We start from the raw sequence: 20,904 nt of genomic DNA on the forward strand, positions 1-20,904 counted from the left end.
CTCTGCGCCGCGGGAGGACTGACACTCGATGGTCGGGGGGGGTGGCGGAAGCGGAAGTCAGCTGGGGGCACTTCCGGAGCGCCGACGTGGAGGGCCGGGACCGGTGCTGAGGGCCGGGCCGCAGGGCGATGCTCACCAAATTTGAGACTAAGTCGGCCCGGGTGAAAGGTAGTGGCGGGCCTGGCCTTGGGGCGAGCTGGGAGCCCCTGGGGAGGCCGTGCGGGAGCTCCCACCCGCCCCGGGGGCTCCTGAGCGGAGGGGCGGGCGGGCGGCGACCCCCAGGGCCGCTCTGGGCCCCGGGGCTGCCAGGTGCGCGGAGGCCTGGCGGTCACGTCTCTTTGTGCCTCGGCAGGGCTCAGCTTTCACCCCAAGCGGCCGTGGATCCTCACCAGCCTGCACAATGGCGTCATCCAGCTGTGGGATTATCGGATGTGCACCCTCATCGACAAATTTGACGAGCACGACGGTTAGTGGGCTGGTGGGAAGCGTTGGGACCTGGTTGTGGTGGAACACTGGGGTGCAAGAGGAGAAAGGGAGGCTCTGCTGACGTGTTACTGAGGCCTCTGCTTGTTCTACTTGAGCCTCTCGGTTTTAGCCTGTGTGTGTTTTTTTTTTTTTTTTTTTTTTTTTTGTGGCCGGTTTGCTGGCACTGAGCACTGCTTGCACCGGCATAAAGTGAGGAAGAAGTTTTGTTTCTGGAATGAAAATGAATTTGGAAATAAAGATCTGAAGGGTCTGGGTGGTTTGTGATGGGTTGCTGGAGGCATCTTGATGGAAGGGAATGGGTTTGGGAATGGGCTTTCAGTCTGTTGCGTGACTTTTTATTGTTGTTTTGAAGCTCTTAATTTATCAATAGCAGCAGGAGTGAGAAGGAGCATGAATTCTAGTCCTTAAGTAGTGCAAGGGATGGCTCCAACTGTCAGCCACCTTACTGTGTCCAACCTGCTCTTCCTCTTTGTAGGACCTGTTCGAGGTATTGATTTCCACAAACAGCAGCCTCTGTTTGTTTCTGGAGGTGATGATTACAAAATAAAGGTAAAATTTTACCCCTTTAGCTCTTGTTCTCTAATGGGCATCATCCAGGGAAGGGAATGTGCAAAGGAACCGGTTAAAAGATGAGCCAAAAATGTGCGTGGGAGGGAAATAGGGTTTGGAATTGTGATTCTCCAGTTTTAGGGATGTTAGAGTTAACTGCAATGAGGTGAAGCCTCGTTGTAGCTTCGTCGTAGCTGGCATTAGTAACACATTTTAAAATGGAAGAGAAGGGCTTGTAGGTCAACTGAAATGTGAGAATGTACACAAAAAAATCCAGCAGGCAGTGGCACGTACCATCATTGTTATGCTTCTGTGTTGTTCAGGTCTGGAATTACAAATTGCGCCGTTGTCTCTTCACTCTGCTGGGGCACTTGGATTATATCCGCACTACCTTCTTCCACCACGTAAGCTCCTCTCGTACTTACCCCAGTGATGGCTGCCTGCTCCCTTTGTGCGTGAAAGAGAACCTTGTGCTTCCCTGGATGGCAGTTTTTGTAAAAGAAATGGGGCTGGACCTGCTGATGTGAGCTCCGGATATGGTAGCCTTCTGTAGAGGTGTAAGAGGCATTGATTCTGCCTCCACGTTCTTAAATAAGATTTACAAAGGGTCATTCCTGGGGACAGTTGGAAAATGCCACGTTGGGAGGGAATGTCTGGGGTGTCTAACGTTTCATATACAGAATACTTTTCTCTTTTTAGGAATATCCTTGGATCCTGAGTGCTTCTGATGACCAGACCATTCGGGTTTGGAACTGGCAGTCCAGAACTTGTGTTTGGTAAAATCAACGGTTGCTTTAAAAAATAACTACACGATTTGTGCGCGAGCTGTCTTCATCTGTTCTTTTCAAGCCGAAGCCATGCTTAGTTGAAGGAATAGAACTGGCAAAGAGAACTGATCAGTTATGAGTATTTCCATCAGTTTTGTCTTTTGCATATTTATTCTGATGCCACGAGACTTGTATTCATAAATTCACGTGTTGTTTGGTTGAAAATCTGTGGAGGTTAAAATGTGTCAGTGCCAAAGCCTGCAGAGTTACTGGTATCAGAAAGTTGACCCTTGAGTGCTGTCTGTAAGAACAAATAAGAGCCTCTTACTGTTCGTGCAAATTGATAATATTATAATTTTATAATCTTATGTTTAAACGGTATTTTCTGTCCTTTTTGTTGCAGTGTGCTGACAGGACACAACCACTATGTGATGTGTGCCCAGTTTCACCCCTCTGAGGACCTGGTAGTGTCAGCCAGCTTGGATCAGACTGTGCGCGTTTGGGATATTTCTGGTGAGCTGCCCAGATCAAGGGGTGCCCAGTGGCAAAGCCCACTTCAAAACTGCAATTGCTGAAAGCCAAGCGAGACAGGAGAGAGCGGTTCAGATCTGACAGCAGGAAGAGTAGCCTGTTGATTGCAGCAGCCCCAGGCAGAAAATTAAAAATTCTCTATTGACGGGAACCTGTTCCCCTCAGTTTCAGTGAGGTTGTAGGATGTTGGCTGGAAGGGACCTGTGGGCGTCATCCAGTCTGCTCTTTTCCTTGGAGCAAGTCTTCTGCGACAGTAGGCGAGGTGAGCTGTAGCTTTGTGCAGCCAGAAAAACCGCTAAAGATGGAGATTCTGCAACGTAATCTCCCAGTCTGGTTGTAGAGCCAATATAGGCAACGAATATTGCTGTCAGAAGGGACGTAGTGTTGTCAACTGATCAGCTTTGCAGATGTGCCAGGCTTGTAGGAGGATTTTAGAAATATCTGGATCACCTTTATCCCCTTGAAAAAGTCCTGGAGGCAGCAAGAAGTCATTTGTTCTGAGAGAAAGATAAAAAGGCTTCGGTCTGGATTGCAAAAAGGGTTTTGGGTTTTTAGGTTTTTTTTTTTTTTTTTTTTTAGGGAGTTAGGTTGTGGGTGGTGACAGGAAGATGATAGTAGGAATTCTTTCATCTATTTCAGTCTGCTTGTCTGTTTCGTAAAATGAAGCATGGCCTAAAGATCAAAGCAGGAGCTGCAAGTCAAAACTGAAGTACTTCACCGGTATCTTAGCTATTTCTTAGTTACAGCTAGGCCACAGGGTGACTGGAATGAAATATGATCCCTAAATGAAAAAGCTAGAAATAAAGAAAATATGAGATGGGGGGCAAGAGACTGGTGGGAGGCAGGTGGGGGCAGTACTGGTGGTGTTACAGCATAAACTGTTCTAGAGACAGACTTTGTCTGACCTGCCGCTCTCGCCATTGCAGCTTTGGTTGGGCACACTGCGTTGTTTGTGGTACACGCTCAGACATGGCCAGCTGTGTCAACAGTAGGGGCTGGGGACAGGATATCCTGGTTATTTAAAACCTGTCCCCCTCTCTGTACTGCCAGCCTGGGGAGTTTAACAGCTATTCTGCCAGTAAGCTTTGCTGCTGCATTCTCCCACAAACACTCTCTCTCAGCAGAGTTCCAGCTGCCAAATTGATTTGGAGATAGTACAGACGTTTTTTCTCAGCTGATATGTGATGAGGGGTTTTAGAGACATGCTGAATTATTGACTCAGCTGTCGCTCCAGTCAGACACGACACTACAAGAATACTAGTGCATGGAAAAAACCTACAGAGAGATGAGAAACGGATTCAAAATGCAATTCCGCTCCCCCAGTTTTTCCCCAGAATGACTTACATCCTTAGCAGGATTCTGTTCTGGCTCTAGCAGTCTGCTGGGAAGGGTTATTTCCCCATTTTGTCTGACGTCTGTCGTGCACATAATCCTAATTGGAGAGTGCATCATTTGATGTTGAGCTTTAACTTAATTTCTGAGTGCTGCTGTTACCTTGCCGCTTCTGCTGACATCAGGGGGAACTTTTTTTCAGCAGGTTTTGGGATTACGAGCACTGCTTCTTTGAGGCCCTCAGTTAAATGAGTTTAAAGGTCACATTCCAAAATCCTCCTCCCCAAACTGTCAGCCTCAGCAGAGAGTGTGAGGGATGAGGAGTGTGACCCAGGCTGGGCACCCCAGCATGAAGATGGCCCTGTTGTTCCAAATTCCTATATGGATAGCATTCCTTGGTTTGAAACCTGCTGATAAAGGATGTTCGATGCAAAACAAGTTTGCTCAACGTTAATGCTAATGTCCTGAGAGAGACTGTGTGAATGCAGTCAGAATAAGCTTGATTGTATATATTAAAATGCATGAACATTTGTGTTGGATTATTCACCTGTGCTGTGGAATGAAGTCTTTGCTCATGATGCTGATATTAACCTGCAGAAACGACAAAAATCTTCTCTTTTTCTCTGTCTCTTTGTAAGTATTAACCCCTGAGGAGGTTGTTAGTGGTCCTACCCTGATCAGAGTGCTCTAACATCACACACCAACTCCTGTTTAACCTTACTCGTGGTTGGCAAATAGCAGTGTCTGATGCTTGGCAGGAAACTTCTTTATTCTGTCAGGGCTCTGTTTAGTCCATCTGCGTGACCAGCTTAAGAGAGGATCAGCTGAGGGTTTGGGCTGGCAGTGCTGGGAAGCCCTGGGACTGGGAGGACTTGAGCTGAGAGCGCCCCGATAGCGTCTGTAGGACCTGGACTGTCTCTCCCTGAGCACCCTCAGTGGATGTCTGTTGGTGGCTGGCAAAACCTTTGGTACAACTTCAGCTTCCACTGGGGTTCTCTAATTGCTCACTGAACGTGGATGGATTACAGGACAGGAAGGAACTCGAGCTGAGCAATGAAAGAGTCTGTACCCAAGAGCCATCTTTAGTTTCCATTGAAGGAGAGAGTAGAGCAAAAGAATTTTCAAAGGACCGTCTGTCATCTTCCTTCTCTCCTAATTTGCAACTTGTTATTCACAGTTAGCATGTTGCCCTTTTACTCTGGTTATTTTCATATCTGTTCTCCTGAGTGCTCGTGTGCATGTTGAGCTGAGTCTCCTTTACAGGTTTGGGATTTTTTTTTTTAACAGCTGTCCTCAGAATGCCTAGTATCTGCCTTTCTGCTACATGTCCCTTTTCTAGCCCTGCTCCCTCCCCAGAGCAACACAAGAGGCTGGTGTGTTCTGTGAGTGTCCTGCCTTCCCTCTCGATTTGTGCAGTTACGCCAGAAATTTTCCACTTGTCTCCCAGTCCCGTTTCACTGGCTTGTCAAAGGCTCAAGTATTTTCTCTTCCAAAAGAAGAGAAAATGTTTCTTCGCTCATCTTTCTTGGGTTACATGCTTTATTCCTCCTTTCTGGGGTACTTTGTTAGAAGTATCTACTCAGCCATTCGGGTCCTTCACCGTTAGCCATCTCTATGTGCACCTTACTCAGAGCATTTGTGCTTTGCTCTGAGACGCTGCTTAACGCGTTGGTTTCATTAGACTAACTTCGCCAGAGAGGTTATTGGGCTGTTAATCCATGAGGAATTTGGGAATCAGAATTGCAGCAAGAAAATAATTTTTGTCTTCAGTATTGTTTGTTTTCTTCTTATACTTCCCTCTCTGCTGGCATCCATACCAGTGCAATTCTACTTTCATCCAAGATGTTTTTTTCTTATTCTTGCTAAATTTCATGATAGCATCATTGGGCCAAGTACTTTTAAATAGAAAAGCGTGTTTTGGAGTGTTATATGTGCAGTCTTTTCCTTGTGCACTGCTGGAGGAGGAGCTATTTTCGATTCTCAGTTTCTTTACTGTGTTCTGTTGGGTTTTAGTGAAGGATAGCAGAGGTATCATTTTAGGTCCTGAAAATATTTTGTCGGGGCAGTTTGTCCGAATCCATAACCAAGAGGTCATCAGAGCAGTGTGGGTGGAAGCCCCCTGAAAGGTGCAAGCTCAGATTAGCTGAGGGGTGAGAGGGGGAGAAATGGGAATGTGTCAGTCCTTCTTTGCTGAGGTGCTGCTGTCTGTGAGGCGATCCTTCCTATGATTTGCTGCATTGCAGACTTTCCTTTTGGTGTGTCTCATCTGAGCTCGTGCATTTGGAGGAAGTGGAAGGGAGTCCTGGGTGTTCCTCGCTCTCTTTCCAGTTCTCATCTGAAGATGTGTGTAAACAGCACAGGAGAGTGCTCCACTTGTTAAATTAGAAACATTGTCTTGATAATACAATTTTTGCTTCCTCCACCCCTGCTTCTCCTTCCTCTTTGTTCCACAAGGCCTAAGGAAGAAAAACCTGTCCCCTGGAGCTGTGGAATCGGATGTCAGGGGAATAACGGGGGTGGATTTGTTCGGGACAACAGATGCGGTTGTGAAGCACGTTCTTGAGGTACAGAGTCAACGTGTGTGTGCAGTACAGTCTTTTCAGATTTATTTAATGAAAACTCTGTGGTGTAAATGATCCTCTAAACCCCCAGAAAAATAGCAGAGCAATAAAGAGTTGAAACACCTGACTCTGCTCTATGGAGTTATATGCCCTTGTAGATTATGGCATAACTTTTTCTGGAGTTTAAAATCTGGAGATGTTTGCACTGTAACCAAACAAAGATGGTTTTCTCTGTACAGCCAAAAGCTCAGTTAAATAGCAGATGTTATTACCTTGTGTTACTGGAAGCAACAGAGGCGATTATGGTAGAGACAGCCTTCTGCAGCAGCTTGTTAAAGCTGGGAAGCAGCGCTGCTCTGCTGCTGAGCTTCAGCTTTGCTCTACTGGTGAAGAACAGTATCCGCAAGGCTTATTATTGTGGGCATCTATAATCTTACTATCTGTAAGCGTCTGGTACGAGCAGCGTGGTGTATAAAAACAGAGAAAGCTGTGTCTTGGCAAGCCTGCCTGCGGTCTCTGTTGCTTCGTCCTTCCTTTGCTCGTTCCGTTCAGCCACCAAATTGCTTCAAGTGACTGTTTTCTTTTTTTGCCTGTAGGGCCATGATCGTGGGGTGAACTGGGCCGCCTTCCACCCTACAATGCCACTTATTGTGTCGGGAGCTGATGATCGGCAGGTGAAGATCTGGCGGATGAATGGTAAGAGCATTCTCTAGGGGGAGCCCACAGGGAGAAGGGAGTTAAGAGTTGAAATTTATGTTTGGACATCTGTAGGCTGAACCTTGGAGGTAATTTACACTTTGCAAACATGTCTGTATAGTAGAGTGGTGAATAATCCCAAGCAACATTGGCTTTTGCAATTTGAGGAGAGCTCAGTTCTCTGGCAAACGCTTCTTTTGGTATGTACACATTGCTGAGCAGAGGCTTGTAGGAGTAGAAAAACTTGACTCTGAAGTTTTTTTGAATATGCACCGATGGAATAAGAAAGGGAGATGACTTGAAAGCTAGAAGCCCTCTGTTGGGGATGGTTGTGCTTTTGTCAGCTCAGTCCAGCTCAACTATATACAATTCTTAGCAGCTCTTTAGTAATCTGGCCTAGCTGCCTCTGTCGGGTGGGCTGTGCTAGTGGTTAGAGAGAGATCATAAATGAAAATGGCAGAGAATGGTGTAGTAACTAGTGGCTGATGCAGTTTGCTTTGTAATGAAGTGCTTGCTATACTTCTGCTGTGGCAGAGTTTTACCTGTTTAAGCATTATTTTCCTCATTCTTTTCCACTTCTGGTTAGAATCGAAGGCCTGGGAGGTTGACACTTGCCGGGGGCATTACAACAACGTCTCGTGCGCTGTCTTTCACCCACGGCAGGAACTAATCCTCAGCAATTCAGAAGACAAGAGCATCCGTGTCTGGGATATGTCTAAACGGTTAGTGCGTGTCAGGCATCTGACTCAATCTTATTATGACAGTTCTTACACGTATGAAAGACCTACAGTTATTCTTAGAGAAACTGAACACTCGCAGTTCTTAAAACATCAGTGCTAGCGTTTGAAAACTTGTGAGCGAGAAGTCATGTTTTTCACATTTTCTGTCCCTTTGAGACACGTTAAGAGCAAGGCTTGTAATTGTCTGAAAGCCAGTGGGAGAGGGCTGACTTGTCTAGTGATGCTGCTGCTGAAAATATGTTAAATGAGAATATATTATTTGACAGAAGGCTTTGAATACAGTGTTTTGAACTCTCAGTGGATTCCTTGTGCTGAATGCTAGGGATAGTCTCTGTGGCAAAGCTTAGGGTCTTCGTTTTGAGAACTGAAGTTTGCACCAAGGTTTCCATTTAGTTTATATTCCTTATTCCTTCTGTTGCGTGTTTAGCACGGGAGTCCAGACCTTTCGGCGTGATCATGATCGCTTTTGGGTATTAGCTGCTCATCCCAACCTCAACCTCTTTGCTGCAGGTAAAAAAAAAACAACGCCTACTTGGTGTCTGGCAGGTTGCTTTGAAGAGAAAATGTATTCCATATAGAAATCCGTATAGGATTTGCCTTTTTTTAGAACACTTTGCAGAACACACTGAAGTGCAGATGCTTTTATTGAATGTATCATAGGGAAAAGATCCTTTAGTGGAACAGAATCACATTGTATCAGCTCTAGTTCAAAGCTAGAAGAAGATAGCCTCTGCATTAAGTAGCTAAATGCTCTAAGGCTGAAGGGATGGGACAGATCCTAGGGGAACCCACGCTGGAGTATTAATACTTACAGAAACGCGTGAGAGTGAAGCAAAGTATTTCTAGAAGAGTTTCAGAGCTTAGATTTATTAGGAAACCCAGAGTGGGGTGTGTGAGCCCTTAGGAAAGAAGTGGAATCACTTAATTCGGTCAGGCCGAGGAGTAGCAGGTAGGGCTGGCAGTCACTGGTTATGAGTTTTGTTGGCTCTTCGTTTGAAGGGTTCGGTAATGTCATCTCCTTAATGAGGAAAACCCACAGGATTTCCTTCCCATGTTTGAGTTCTCGTGTGCTTTTTCTCAGGCCACGACGGTGGAATGATTGTGTTCAAACTGGAGCGTGAGAGGCCTGCGTATGCTGTGCATGGCAACATGCTGTATTATGTGAAGGACCGTTTTCTCCGCCAGCTTGATTTCAACAGTTCAAAAGACGTCGCTGTCATGCAGCTGCGAAGGTAGGAGATGGGTGCTCGTCACCTTACAAGAGGCGTTGCCAGTATCCTGAATCCCTTAGTAGTTTCTCGCTTACAGATATATTGTGTTGTTGTGGTCACATACCTCAGTTTCAGTTGACTTTTCGGTCAGATGAACTTAGGAAGCCTACAAGAAGTTTTTGGGGGTCAGTTTATATCTGTGCATAGATAGAAAGGGTTTTTTTAATTAGTTTTATGTTTCAAACTGAAATGGCAGCTCTTTCATTTATGAAACACTGATGTTCTTACAGTGTTTCCAAGCTGTTTTGATTCAGGAAATTAATTAAATTTTCTGGTAGTCAATATATTTCAGAAAAAGCGTTTATCAGAAGATGACTTTTGGTAGAAATAGCCTTGGTCCACTCTAATTTTCTCCTTCCTCCATGACTTTTTTTCAGTGGTTCCAAGTTCCCTGTGTTCAATATGTCATACAACCCAGCTGAGAACGCTGTCCTTCTCTGCACAGTAAGTCAGTTTTGCTGATTTCTTAGCACATAATGTGCTAAAAAACTTTCCTCAAGGCTGTGAAGGTTGGTTCTGTGAAATCCTATCTCAAAATGGGTTTTTCCCCCTTCTCTGCAGAGAGCCAGCAACTTAGAGAACAGTACTTACGACCTATACACCATTCCCAAGGATGCAGACTCCCAGAATCCGGATGGTAGGCACTTCTTATTTCACATTAATCCTTGCGAGTGTTTGCTGCTGTGTAGCTGTCCCCTCCCCCACTCTCCAACTGTGTGTATGTTACATATAAAAAAGCTTCATTTCTCTAAGCCTCTCTTGTTGGAGTCTTTCTCTGTGTTTCCCAGTGCCCCTGCAGCACACACCATTTGGCAGGCTTCCTGCTCACTATATCACACTACACTGACTTGAAAAATTCATGTTCATCCCAAACTTTTACTGCTACAAATATATATTTTATAATTTCGTTATTAGGAACTTTCTGTTTTCCCTTTTGACGCAGCAGGCAGCCTTCCTGGCTTGTCAACAGAGATGGATTTTAACCAGATATGTTTGGTTCTAAGAGGTTTTATACTCTGAAAAGTGGCTGTAAAATGACAATGCCAGGGTGCCAGCAGTCATTCTTCCTCTCGGCAAATTCCAGATCAGTTTTGTGCAATTTACAAGTCAAAAGATGATTTAGAATTATTTTTTTTTCCTTTCTCCTAACTATGAATTTCATTTGGGATCTGAAACTCCAGCTGGTTCCTCCTGCCTCTGTCGTCACAGCAGTAAAGATTTTAAAATGAGTGGGAGTGATGAATGAGTTATTCTGGAATCCAGCTCACTTGTTCATAGATTTATTGATTTCTGTGGGTCTAATGAAGGGAGGATTTCTTTGCTGAGTACAGTCAGCATGTGTATTAGAAGAGAGGAGGAGAAAGGGAGTTTTTTAGTAACTCTGTCTAGATTAAATGTTACGGAATATGTTTCAAATACTTAGTTTGATTGAAATGTTTAAAGCTGACTTGTGTGGGGGCACCCAGCTTTTAACTGTTTTAAGTGAGGAAAGAGGATATTCTTCTTCCAGAGAAAGGAATGTCAAGGCTTCAGGAAAACCATACACTTCTAGTGCATTTTCAAGAATAGTGTAAAATTCTACTGGTTGATAAGTATCTTCTCCAGCAAGCTGCTAGGCATGCAACCTTCTGATGATTTCCCAGGGCTATATTGTAGGTATTTAAGAGGTGCCTTGGAATCGTCGTCCTCATGTCCTTCAGATTATTTACCTGACCAGGAAGCTAAGCTTTCTTATCACTCTTTAACAGTCTTCTGGGTAATATATTTCAAACGTTTTTTGCCTGATCTACAGTCAGTGATAAAGGCTTCAAGCCAGTAAAAACGCCAAGTTTTGGGCATTCAGAAGAACAGGTGGAGTTGCCATTGGAAAACCCTGAGTGGAGCAGGGATTTGAATTCAGACAAGTCTTTCTTGTGTTGGGTAGTAAATGAGGGCTGAGGGGTGAGGCAGTTGTGTTTAAGTCACCATTTGTCAGGATGTAAATCTGCTGCAGATGGCTCTATGCTTGGTGTAGTGTGTGTGTCTCCAAAAACGCTCGTGTTGAGCAGCGGGACCGGCGAGAACAGGCTGAGAACTAAAGAAGATTTTATTTTACCAAAACAGCAGCCGCTCTGTCTCTTCATTTCTCTGTTCCCTTCTGCTGCTGCAAAAAGCCTTCTCCACATCCGAAGCCCATCCTGCAGCACTGTTCTTTCTGTGCTGTCTGACACGCTGTGTTTGTATTAGCATTTTAGAACTGGGAGAACAGCTGCGTGCTGGGGAGAGCGCAGCCTTTCTCCTCCAGCTCGTTATATCGGTTTACAGGGGGGAGAGAGAAGGGGGGCTTACATTGAAGCCGGGACCCTCGCTGCTCGGTTCGTTTGGCCAGCAAGGCTCTGCTCGTTAGCTTGACAGACGGTGCTGTCGCCCAGGATGGCCCGCTTCAGCGCCAAGCAGTGGCACTGGCGTTCCAGCCAGCCACTTGTGCCTTGGCTGGAGAGAAGGGCTGGCGCTGGCCACGCTGAGATCTGAAAGGACATGGGGGGAGGAAACGAGTCTTGTGCATAGCCTCAGGTTAAACATGAACGAGTAGGAGGCAGCTCCAACAGCCAAGATGGGATCAAACAAGACTGACTAATGTGTTGCCGTAAGAGCCTGCCAGAGGTTTTATTCACTGCCTGCGTTTTGCTCTTCCTAGCCCCTGAAGGGAAACGCTCCTCCGGGCTCACAGCTGTGTGGGTAGCTCGTAACCGCTTTGCAGTCCTGGATCGCATGCACTCGGTAAGGGGACAAGCTTAATAGGGTCATCTTTTTAACGGGGTATGCTGCCATTTGGAAGCATGCAGATGGAAAGCGGGGAGGTTGGGTTAACGGAATTATTGGAGATCCAAGTAGACTGGCAAAGCTTTGTCAGTAGAGAGTGGGCTGCAGACGTACACAAAGAAATGTAATACAGTGGAAATGTAATGAGTTGAAATGTTATTTAACTTTAACGGTAAGTCTCAGCTCAGCGGCTGGAAGCCTGCTACAGCAGGTGACTTCAGGAATGAAAACGGGCTGGAACAGGACTGTGGAACCACCCAGGTTGCTTTCACAGCATGCAAGTAATGGGGAAATGGTGAAAATACAGGTTAGATTTTTAATAAAGCTCTTTGTTCTCACTTGTGGAGTGCAGTAGGAGAAAGGAGGAGGAAAGACAGTCACGGAAAGTTTTCCCTGCTTGGATTTATTTCATGTGAAGGGAAATTAAGTCTTGCTCTTTGTCCCGTGCAGGGTATTGTAATTTATTTATTTTTGTTTTTTTAAATTCACAGTGTTTTTTGGCTTAGTAGTTTCAAGTTTATTTCATGGGTATTCTGTTACTTCTCCCTGCCTTCCCCTTCTCCACTTGCCGCTTCTCCCCTCTCAACTTCCTCATTTCCTTTTTCTATCTACACTGTGTTCTCTCTCACTTCTCCCTAATATTTACTTTGTTCATATGCTCATTGTAGAGAGAACTTGCAAACTGTATCAGCCAGCTAGTAATGACGGCAGTGGGGCTGAAACAAAGCATACACTCTGTCTGCACCTGGCAAACTTGTGGTTGGGTTTTCTAGCAGGATGAAGTCTGATCCTGCCATTAGCAAGGCTGCGTCTCTTATTTTGGCCTCTTGTCACTCGGGTTCAGCTATACAAAAAATCTGAGTTAAAATAATCCTGAATTCCTTTGTGTAATCTACCTAACTTGCCCTGTGCTGTTACATTTCCTCTCACCAAATGGCAGATCCTAATCAAAAACCTGAAGAATGAGATCACGAAGAAGGTGCAGGTGCCGAACTGTGATGAGATTTTCTATGCTGGCACGGGGAACCTGTTACTGAGAGATGCAGACTCCATCACCCTCTTTGACGTGCAGCAGAAGCGGTAAGATCCAGTCTGCTGGGAAAAGTTTTAATATCGTAATCCTGCTGGCGTATGCCCTCTGGGGACAAGTAATAGCTATTAATGCACTCCAGAATTTAGCATCAGCTGCAGGCTGCGTCAGATTGATCCAAACCACGGCTAACAACTGTTACGAAGAGCAGAATGTAAACATAGCCAAGGTGCAATTTATGCTGCAGGCATGGTGCCATTGATCACAGGGAGATGTGTGCCATACCCTTGTAAATCCTGTGACTACAGAATCGGGGGCTATAAAAGTGAAGAGAAATCAAAAAACCCAAACTCAATCAAGCTAAGCTTGCCTGATGTCTTGTCCCTTAGGTTTTATATCGGCTCAAAATGCTCTTTTGGCAGCATGTTTGTGCTGGTATATGTGTTGCTAGCCACAAAGAAATGGGCAAGGAGTTGGTGCTTTTGGCTATCTCTGTAGGCTTGAGAAGGTTCTGGATTATCTGCAAATAGATACGGTGTATGTTGATTGCGTATGTCCCAGAATTTGCCTCGTTTCCTAATTTGTATGCCTTTGTCTTTCTAGTATTGTTGGGAAAATTACAAGTGAATTAAACAATGCAGATGTTGCTTGGAAAGACCTTATTTCCCTCGTTCTGTTAAACCTACCCCTAAAAGCCCCTCAGGTTTCTAGGTTTGGAAGTCAGTTGTCACTCAGATACATTTGTTATTGCACAGGTATGGAGAGAGGTTTGTTTTGCTGCACTGGGCTGCAGAGTCACTCAGTTCTACCTTATGATTTTATAGTCCAGAATGGCAAAAAGGGGCTTCAGAGCATCTGTAAATTGGGTTGGGGCTATTGGGCACGGGTAGTTACCATACAGAGCTTGCTGTGGAGGGGTGTTGTTCACCTCTGATGTCATCACTGTCCTTTGCCAGAACTCTGGCCTCGGTGAAGATCTCCAAGGTGAAATACGTCATCTGGTCGGCTGACATGTCCCACGTAGCTCTGCTTGCTAAGCACGGTAAGCATCGGCGGGGTGCAGCGTTTCTCCTGGATCCTGGTGCACGCTAGCTCCTTCCTTGGTTGGGAGCAGAGTCTCTGCTAGAGAAACCATTCTGCGGCTGACGACACTCACAGTGTGGGCCCTGCCGCTTCGTCTCTCCACAAGCTTACAGAAAGGTTTTTGCTGAAACAGAGGGTTTCTTGTACTCCTCAGAATGATCCAGCTGATCTTTCATAAAGCAAAGGCAGATGGTGACAGTTTACTTGTGGTTGCCATCATCCACTTAGTGTCTGACACAATATAGTTCCTGTTACTGGGACTATGGAAGAGGGAAGCACACAGTTCAGAGGCAGACGTTTAACAGTAGAGGGTTCCCTAACCTTACTTCTTTCGGCTTTCCCCTCCAGCCATCATGATTTGCAACAGAAAGCTGGAATCGCTGTGTAACATCCATGAAAACATCCGTGTTAAGAGCGGTGCCTGGGATGAAAGTGGTGTTTTCATCTATACCACCAGCAATCACATCAAATATGCTGTCACCACAGGGTAAGTCTGGGGGTCGTGTGCCGAGTCATTGAGCTGGCAGGCCTTGTGCAGACTGCCACAGGTTTTTCTTTGGCAGACACCAAAGCTGGTTTTTGTGAAACGACACTTTTATTACAGCGTGGACGTACCCAAAGAGAGCTAGAGCTAAATACTTGTGTTTGGTTGCTTACCCTGCGCACTGGCGTTTCATCGCTGGGCTGGATGGCTGCGGTGTTCATCTGGTTGGGGCTTGCTTTTATAATATGGGTTGAAGTAACATGCAGAGTGTTGAGCCTCCTTTGAGACAGGGAACGTAGTCATACAGATGCGTTGTGTTGGCACTTGTCACGTGTGTGCTGTGTGTCGGCATAGGGATCATGGAATTATCCGTACCCTGGACCTGCCCATCTACGTTACCCGTGTGAAGGGGAACAACGTGTACTGCCTGGACAGAGAGTGCCGCCCCAGGGTCCTCACCATTGATCCCACCGAATTCAAATTCAAGCTGGCATTGATCAACAGAAAGTATGATGAGGTGAGGAGACGGGAGAAACCCTGCACTCCTCCTTGACGTGTACCTGAGGGTAAAAAAGGGACCTTTTGGCAGCTCTAATGCCTGGGCCTTTTCTTTGCAGGTGCTGCACATGGTGAGGAATGCTAAGCTTGTGGGCCAGTCCATCATTGCCTACCTGCAGAAGAAGGGCTACCCAGAGGTGGCCCTGCACTTTGTCAAGGATGAGAAGACCCGTTTCAGCCTGGCACTGGAGTGTGGCAACATTGAGGTGAGGTGGCGGGTGGTGCTGTGAGAAAGGCACGTCCTTTGGGGCATCGCTTCCTTTCTGTTGCCAGGAGGAGGAGGATTGGGAAGAAGTATTAGCTGGGAGTGATAGAGCTGAGGATGACAGCAACCTGAGGTGTAGGCCTTCAGCTGGGGCCGTGATTTAGTGCAGCGATCCTTGTGATCCCATGTTTTCCATCACTGGCATTATCAACAGAAGCCTGCAGAGAAAACTGCTTTCTGCAAAGCCTTTGTAACCATCTCGGTTCTCTTGTTAGATTGCTCTGGAAGCAGCCAAAGCTCTGGATGACAAGAATTGCTGGGAGAAACTGGGAGAAGTGGCACTGCTGCAGGGCAATCACCAGATTGTGGAGATGTGCTACCAGCGCACCAAGAACTTCGATAGGCTCTCCTTCCTCTATCTCATCACTGGCAACCTGGAGAAGCTTCGGAAGATGATGAAGATAGGTGAGTGCCAGGGTGGTGGCAAAGAAGAATGAGGTTAAGAGGATCTGAGTGTCATTCCCAGAGGGAATGAGTGGCTTGGGGGCCAAGAACAGCAAAGCTATCGACTTTTTTTCTTCTGGTTTAGCTGAGATCCGTAAAGATATGAGTGGCCACTACCAGAATGCCTTGTATCTAGGAGACGTGGCAGAGAGAGTGAGGATCCTGAAGAACTGTGGGCAAAGTGAGTAATATCAGACTAACATACGTCCCTGTGGAGAGAAGCTAGAGAAGTTGTTGAGATGAACAGGAACTTTTGGAAGCAGATCCGTGTAATCCCTTACCTAAGAAACTGAGTCAGATGAGCAGAAAGTAACCCAAGAGCTAGAATACTACCTAGGAGACCTGGATCAACTGTAGAGCATATTCAAATGTGTCGTTGCCTGCACATTCTAGTCCTAAATCCAGTGACACCCTAAAGGTGTGATTCTACACCTTGAGATACTGCTCATCTTTCCTTTGTGACAGTGTGGCTGTGTGTGCTGGTGTGTAAAGTTTTCTTTTTCTAGGCAACGAAGAACCTGCGCTTATGTTCGTTACATCTCATTTCAGAGTCCCTGGCCTATCTCACGGCTGCAACTCATGGTCTGGATGAGGAAGCTGAAAGCCTGAAGGAAACATTTGATCCTGAAAAGGAAACGGTTAGCGAACTGACTAATGCTTCCTGAAGTGGGAAGTATTATAGAGTTTGGGAAGAAGGTGACAGTGGGATCTGGTGTTAGTGTGACTGGCTAGGCAGCTCCTTTCTGGCAGGGAGGAACCAGCTCTGTTCCAGTCGCTGCTTATCAGCCTTGAGACTGTCTGTGCTTGAGACTGTGCTGCTTGGAGGTAGTAGGTCAAAGAATGGCGTTGTCCTTATGTGGCCTTTGTTTTCTGCTCAGGTCCCAGAAATTGATCACAATGCAAAGCTGCTGCAGCCTCCTGCTCCCGTCATGCCTCTGGATACCAACTGGCCCTTGCTGACTGTCTCCAAGGGGTTCTTTGAAGGAACCATTGCTAGCAAAGGTATTGCTTTGTGCCTGGAAAGTTGCATTAAGCTGGGATATGCAGAATGGAGATACTTGTTTCCGTGGCTCCTGAACTGTTGCCGTTAATCTCAGAGCTGTTGTGTGTTAGTAGCAGTTAGTTGGAATCCAGCTTGGGATTTACACCACCTTTGGCAGATCTTTCAGATCTTTGGCCTTCTAGCACAGGATGGGACTTGACAATTGGAGGGGAGGGTGCTGGCTTGACATCATTCTTCACTTAACACCTGACCTGCTCAGAGGTGAATAAATGAAGGATCCTGCCCTTTTTGCAGGCAAAGGGGGTGCCTTGGCTGCTGATATTGATATCGACACTGTTGGCACCGAAGGCTGGGGAGAAGATGCAGAGTTGCAGCTGGATGAAGGTGGGTGAATCTATGAGTTTTTCTTGCAGAAGTGTTTAAGTGTGTGCCTGTGTAAGAGCTCTGACTATTTCCCCCCTGCTGCCTCCATGCAGATGGCTTTGTGGATGCTGGAGAGGGCTTTGGAGAGGAAGGACTAGGTAAAGGACAGGAAGAAGGAGGTGGATGGGAAGTTGAAGAAGATTTGGATCTTCCCCCTGAACTGGTAGGAGGCTTCTTAAGTAGCCCAGCGTAGTTACTTGGGAAGGCAATGACAGCTTGTGGTGATGGTGGAAATGTGTTCTGGGCTTCTTCAGAGACTTGGTCACGACCGCTGTGGCCAGCTCTGATTTCATTTGGGTGCTAGAAACTTCCACACTGATCATAGTGCTGTGTGTTCCCCCAGGATGTTCCTGCAGGTCCTGCAGGAACAGCAGAGGATGGATTCTTTGTGCCACCCACCAAGGGCACCAGCCCAGCTCAGGTAATGGCACAAGTCTTTGCCTTTCTCAGAAGCTTTCTGCTTTGCTGCTGCTTCTTTTGGGTTCAGTCCTTGTTAGCACTCATCTGTGAGCACAAAGTAGGAACTTTAAGGGGAGTTAGGGGTGATGAGAGTAGGTAAGACAGATGTGTGCATGTACACAGTTCCTCTTGTGTATGTTTCCCTTCTGTTCTTGTAGGTGTGGTGTAACAATTCTCAGCTTCCTGTTGACCACGTTCTGGCAGGCTCCTTTGAGACAGCAATGAGAGTAAGTTTCCCCTGGAGTTCCTAGGGAACAGGCCCCTTTGTCCCCATGTATTTTTGTCTCTGATCTAGTCTCAAGCTTCATTTTATGTCCTTTTGTGAATAATTTTGTGCATTGTTTTCTCTGAGTATAAAATAAGAGGTGCTGTGAACCCAAGTGATAGCTGTGTGGGTTTTGTACAGCCCTGGACATCTTTTACTCAGCAGATCAATGCTTCTCTTTCAGCTCCTCCATGACCAGGTAGGAGTAACAAACTTCGGTCCCTACAAGCAGCTGTTCCTGCAGACCTATGCCCGTGGCCGTACGACCTACCAAGCCCTGCCATGTCTCCCTACCATGTATGGATACCCACATCGCAACTGGTAAGCAACTGGGTTAGCTCCTTTTCTGTGCTTTTTTCCTTGTGTTGTATACCTCCCAGATCCTCCTTGACAGTTGTAGCCAGAAACGTCCCTCCCACTGTGAAGGGGGGAGCCTTCCTCTTTGCTGGGTATAAACAGGGAGCGTTCTGACTTTACTGGGATTTTTCTGCTGCCTGCTGTTGGATATAAAGATATTAAAGAACTGCTTTCATATGTGGGTTTTTTTGGGTTTTTTTTTTAGAGATTAAAACCAGGGGAGGCAGTTGGGATGCTGTGTTTTTTAGCACTAATGCTTCTGCCTCTCACAAAGCTGGTTTGAGGCATCTAGAGAACCACAGGTGTGTTTTTACAGTGGTGCCTGGAAGCCACTGTAGAAAAACGAGTCAGACTTTCCCAGGCTGCACTAATGCAGAGCTGAGCATTGTGGGTGGCAGCATTATGGAAGCACGGATGTCTTTTGTGCTAAGCTAATGGCAAAGAACGACAGCATGGCCCTAGGTCAAAATGTTTCTGACAAGTGGCAGTCGAGCTGACAGTGTGTGTGTTCCTGCTGGCCTCTGCAGTGGTCCCATTTGTACCCCCAACCCCTCTTTGGTCCCCACAGGAAAGAAGCTGGCTTGAAGAATGCCCTCCCTGCCGTCGGACTGAAACTCAACGACCTGATCCAGCGCCTGCAGCTGTGCTACCAGCTCACTACGGCTGGCAAGTTTGAGGAGGCCGTGGAGAAGTTCCGCTCCATCTTGCTCAGCGTGCCCTTGCTGGTGGTGGACAACAAGCAGGAGATTGCTGAGGTGAGGGGCAGACTCTTCCGTCTGCTGCTGGCGTGGCCATGGGGCAGGAGGCTGACTGCCTGCCTCTGTCTCCCTCTCTGAAAGGCTCAGCAGCTGATAGCCATTTGCCGGGAGTATATTGTAGGACTCTCTATGGAGACTGAGCGGAAGAAGCTGCCCAAAGAGACCCTGGAGCAGCAGAAACGAATCTGCGAGGTACAGAAGCTCCGTGAATTTCCTCACTGTGAGGGGGATAAGGGGGAAGTAGCCTTTGGGTTTAAAAAGGTGTCGGGAATCCTGAATTCTGCCATTTCCTTCTTTAAAGCAGGTGTGGCAGTGGTTACCTGGGAGGGGTTTCTTGCAGCATTTTCAGGGCGTCAGTTACTCACGTGGTTGGTAGTGATTGTATCCTTACTTCCCCTCCTTCTGTCCAATGCAGATGGCCGCCTATTTCACCCACTCCAACCTGCAGCCCGTCCACATGATCTTGGTGCTGCGTACAGCTCTCAACCTCTTTTTCAAACTCAAAAACTTCAAGACAGCTGCTACTTTTGCCCGTCGGCTGCTGGAGCTGGGTCCAAAGCCTGAGGTGGCCCAGCAGGTATGTCCCTGAGGTGCACGGGCAGAAATATCTGCCGTGGCAGCCCCTGCTGGGACTGCTTCCTAGCTGCCCGTCTGGTCAATGTGGTTGGTTCTTGCAGACTCGCAAGATCTTGTCAGCATGTGAGAAGAATCCCACTGACACCTACCAGCTCAACTATGACATGCACAATCCCTTTGACATCTGTGCCGCCTCTTACCGACCCATCTATCGTGGCAAACCCGTGGAGAAGTGTCCACTCAGTGGAGCCTGCTACTGTCCCGAGTTCCATGGGCAGATCTGCCGCGTCACTACAGTAAGGGGGTCTCGACGCCTGTTACCGCCCACTCCTAGCCCGTGGTGTTTCCTTTCAGAATTCCCTTCAGCACCTTCCCCTGTGCTCCCCATAAACTAGCTTGTCATGGGTTGTGGCTCTAGTTGAATATTGGAGGACTTGGCACGTGAGGTGGAGCAGTCTGGGAGTTGTGAAATGCTGTGTAGGTTAAATGCTGCCTTCAGGGACCGACATCGCGGCGATCGGCAGCATGTGTTCTCGAGAACAGGCTAGGCTCTGAACGCTGCACGCAGGGTTGGGCTGTTGCGTTGGTTTTAAGCGTTAATCATCTCCCTTTTATTCCTCAGGTGACAGAGATCGGCAAAGATGTCATCGGGCTGCGGATCAGCCCGCTCCAGTTCCGCTAGGATGTGCCTGTCCTGGGGAGGTGTGAGCTTGGAGGGGAACGGTCCCGTTTCACAGCACAGTGTGCAAACTCGCCTCCCACCATTGCAGCTTTTAGTCTAACCTCCTCACCGTGGCGATGCCTGTGCTGCATCTTACCTGCTTTTCCCCACCCCGGAATGTTGTAGTGAGACTCTTAGGTGCTTCCAAGTAGTAGCAACTTGTGCTTCTGTTTCCACATCCAGCTGATGTGCAGTGTCTATTGTCTCAAGGCAAATCTTTTCCAGATGGTAAAGGGCGGCTCTTGCTGAGCCCTGTTGCTGCACGTAGGAACTGCTTGAGAGGCAGCTGCCTCTTCGACCCTTTAGTGTTAGGCTCCTGGAAGAATTGCTCAAAGACCCTGCTGCAGCCTGGACAGCAGGCCGAGCCGAGCCTGGCTCTCCTCGTCAGGATCCGGGGGCCGTGCAGAGCCTGTTCCTGCTCAGGGGCAGCTCTGCTCCCCGCGGAAGTGGCGGGAGAGCAGCTCAGCCTTCAAGTGCTAGTGCTGACTTTTTGTTTTGTTGTCCTAGCAACGTTGCTCGAAATAATCAGCTTCGCTCGTGAATAAAGTGAATTTGACCATCTTGATCTTCCTGTTTTGTAGCTCAGTTGGTCTGACTGAGATAGGTGAGAGATTAGAATTAATTTCTTCTTTTCAATTCCCCCCCTCCCCTCTCTTTTGCACTCTTAAGCTGCCAGACTTGGAGGGTTTTGAAGTTCACAGAAAATGGAGGCTGTAGTGCTGAAATAATTTATCAGGCCAGCA

General features: G+C 47.0%; 1 protein-coding gene across 1 annotated transcript; it reads left to right on the forward strand.

The window, feature by feature from the left end:
- Positions 1 to 45: 45 nt before the first annotated feature.
- On the forward strand, positions 46 to 20,726 carry COPA (COPI coat complex subunit alpha). Its single transcript, XM_056322214.1, has 33 exons — positions 46 to 168; positions 353 to 466; positions 962 to 1,035; positions 1,359 to 1,439; positions 1,735 to 1,811; positions 2,206 to 2,315; positions 6,120 to 6,229; positions 6,823 to 6,922; positions 7,509 to 7,644; positions 8,090 to 8,172; positions 8,744 to 8,894; positions 9,311 to 9,377; positions 9,495 to 9,570; positions 11,611 to 11,693; positions 12,676 to 12,815; positions 13,722 to 13,807; positions 14,197 to 14,335; positions 14,687 to 14,849; positions 14,950 to 15,096; positions 15,371 to 15,560; positions 15,685 to 15,780; positions 16,149 to 16,237; positions 16,478 to 16,601; positions 16,897 to 16,986; positions 17,079 to 17,188; positions 17,369 to 17,446; positions 17,643 to 17,711; positions 17,934 to 18,070; positions 18,675 to 18,861; positions 18,946 to 19,056; positions 19,280 to 19,441; positions 19,542 to 19,736; positions 20,063 to 20,726. Exons 1-33 carry the CDS (start codon positions 129 to 131, stop codon positions 20,120 to 20,122), a joined length of 3,675 nt encoding a protein of 1,224 aa, XP_056178189.1. The 5' UTR covers positions 46 to 128; the 3' UTR covers positions 20,123 to 20,726.
- The last annotated feature ends 178 nt before the right edge of the window (positions 20,727 to 20,904 follow it).

The sequence above is a fragment of the Falco biarmicus genome, chromosome 19, assembly GCF_023638135.1.
Source record: "Falco biarmicus isolate bFalBia1 chromosome 19, bFalBia1.pri, whole genome shotgun sequence".
Taxonomy (NCBI): Eukaryota; Metazoa; Chordata; class Aves; order Falconiformes; family Falconidae; genus Falco; species Falco biarmicus.

Coding starts and splice junctions, on each gene's coding strand:
- COPA (XM_056322214.1), top strand. CDS start 129: ATGCTCACCAAATTTGAGACTAAGTCGGCCCGGGTGAAAG. Junction 1,812..2,205: donor CAGTCCAGAACTTGTGTTTG/GTAAAATCAACG, acceptor TTTTTGTTGCAG/TGTGCTGACAGGACACAACC. Junction 8,173..8,743: donor CCTCAACCTCTTTGCTGCAG/GTAAAAAAAAAA, acceptor GCTTTTTCTCAG/GCCACGACGGTGGAATGATT.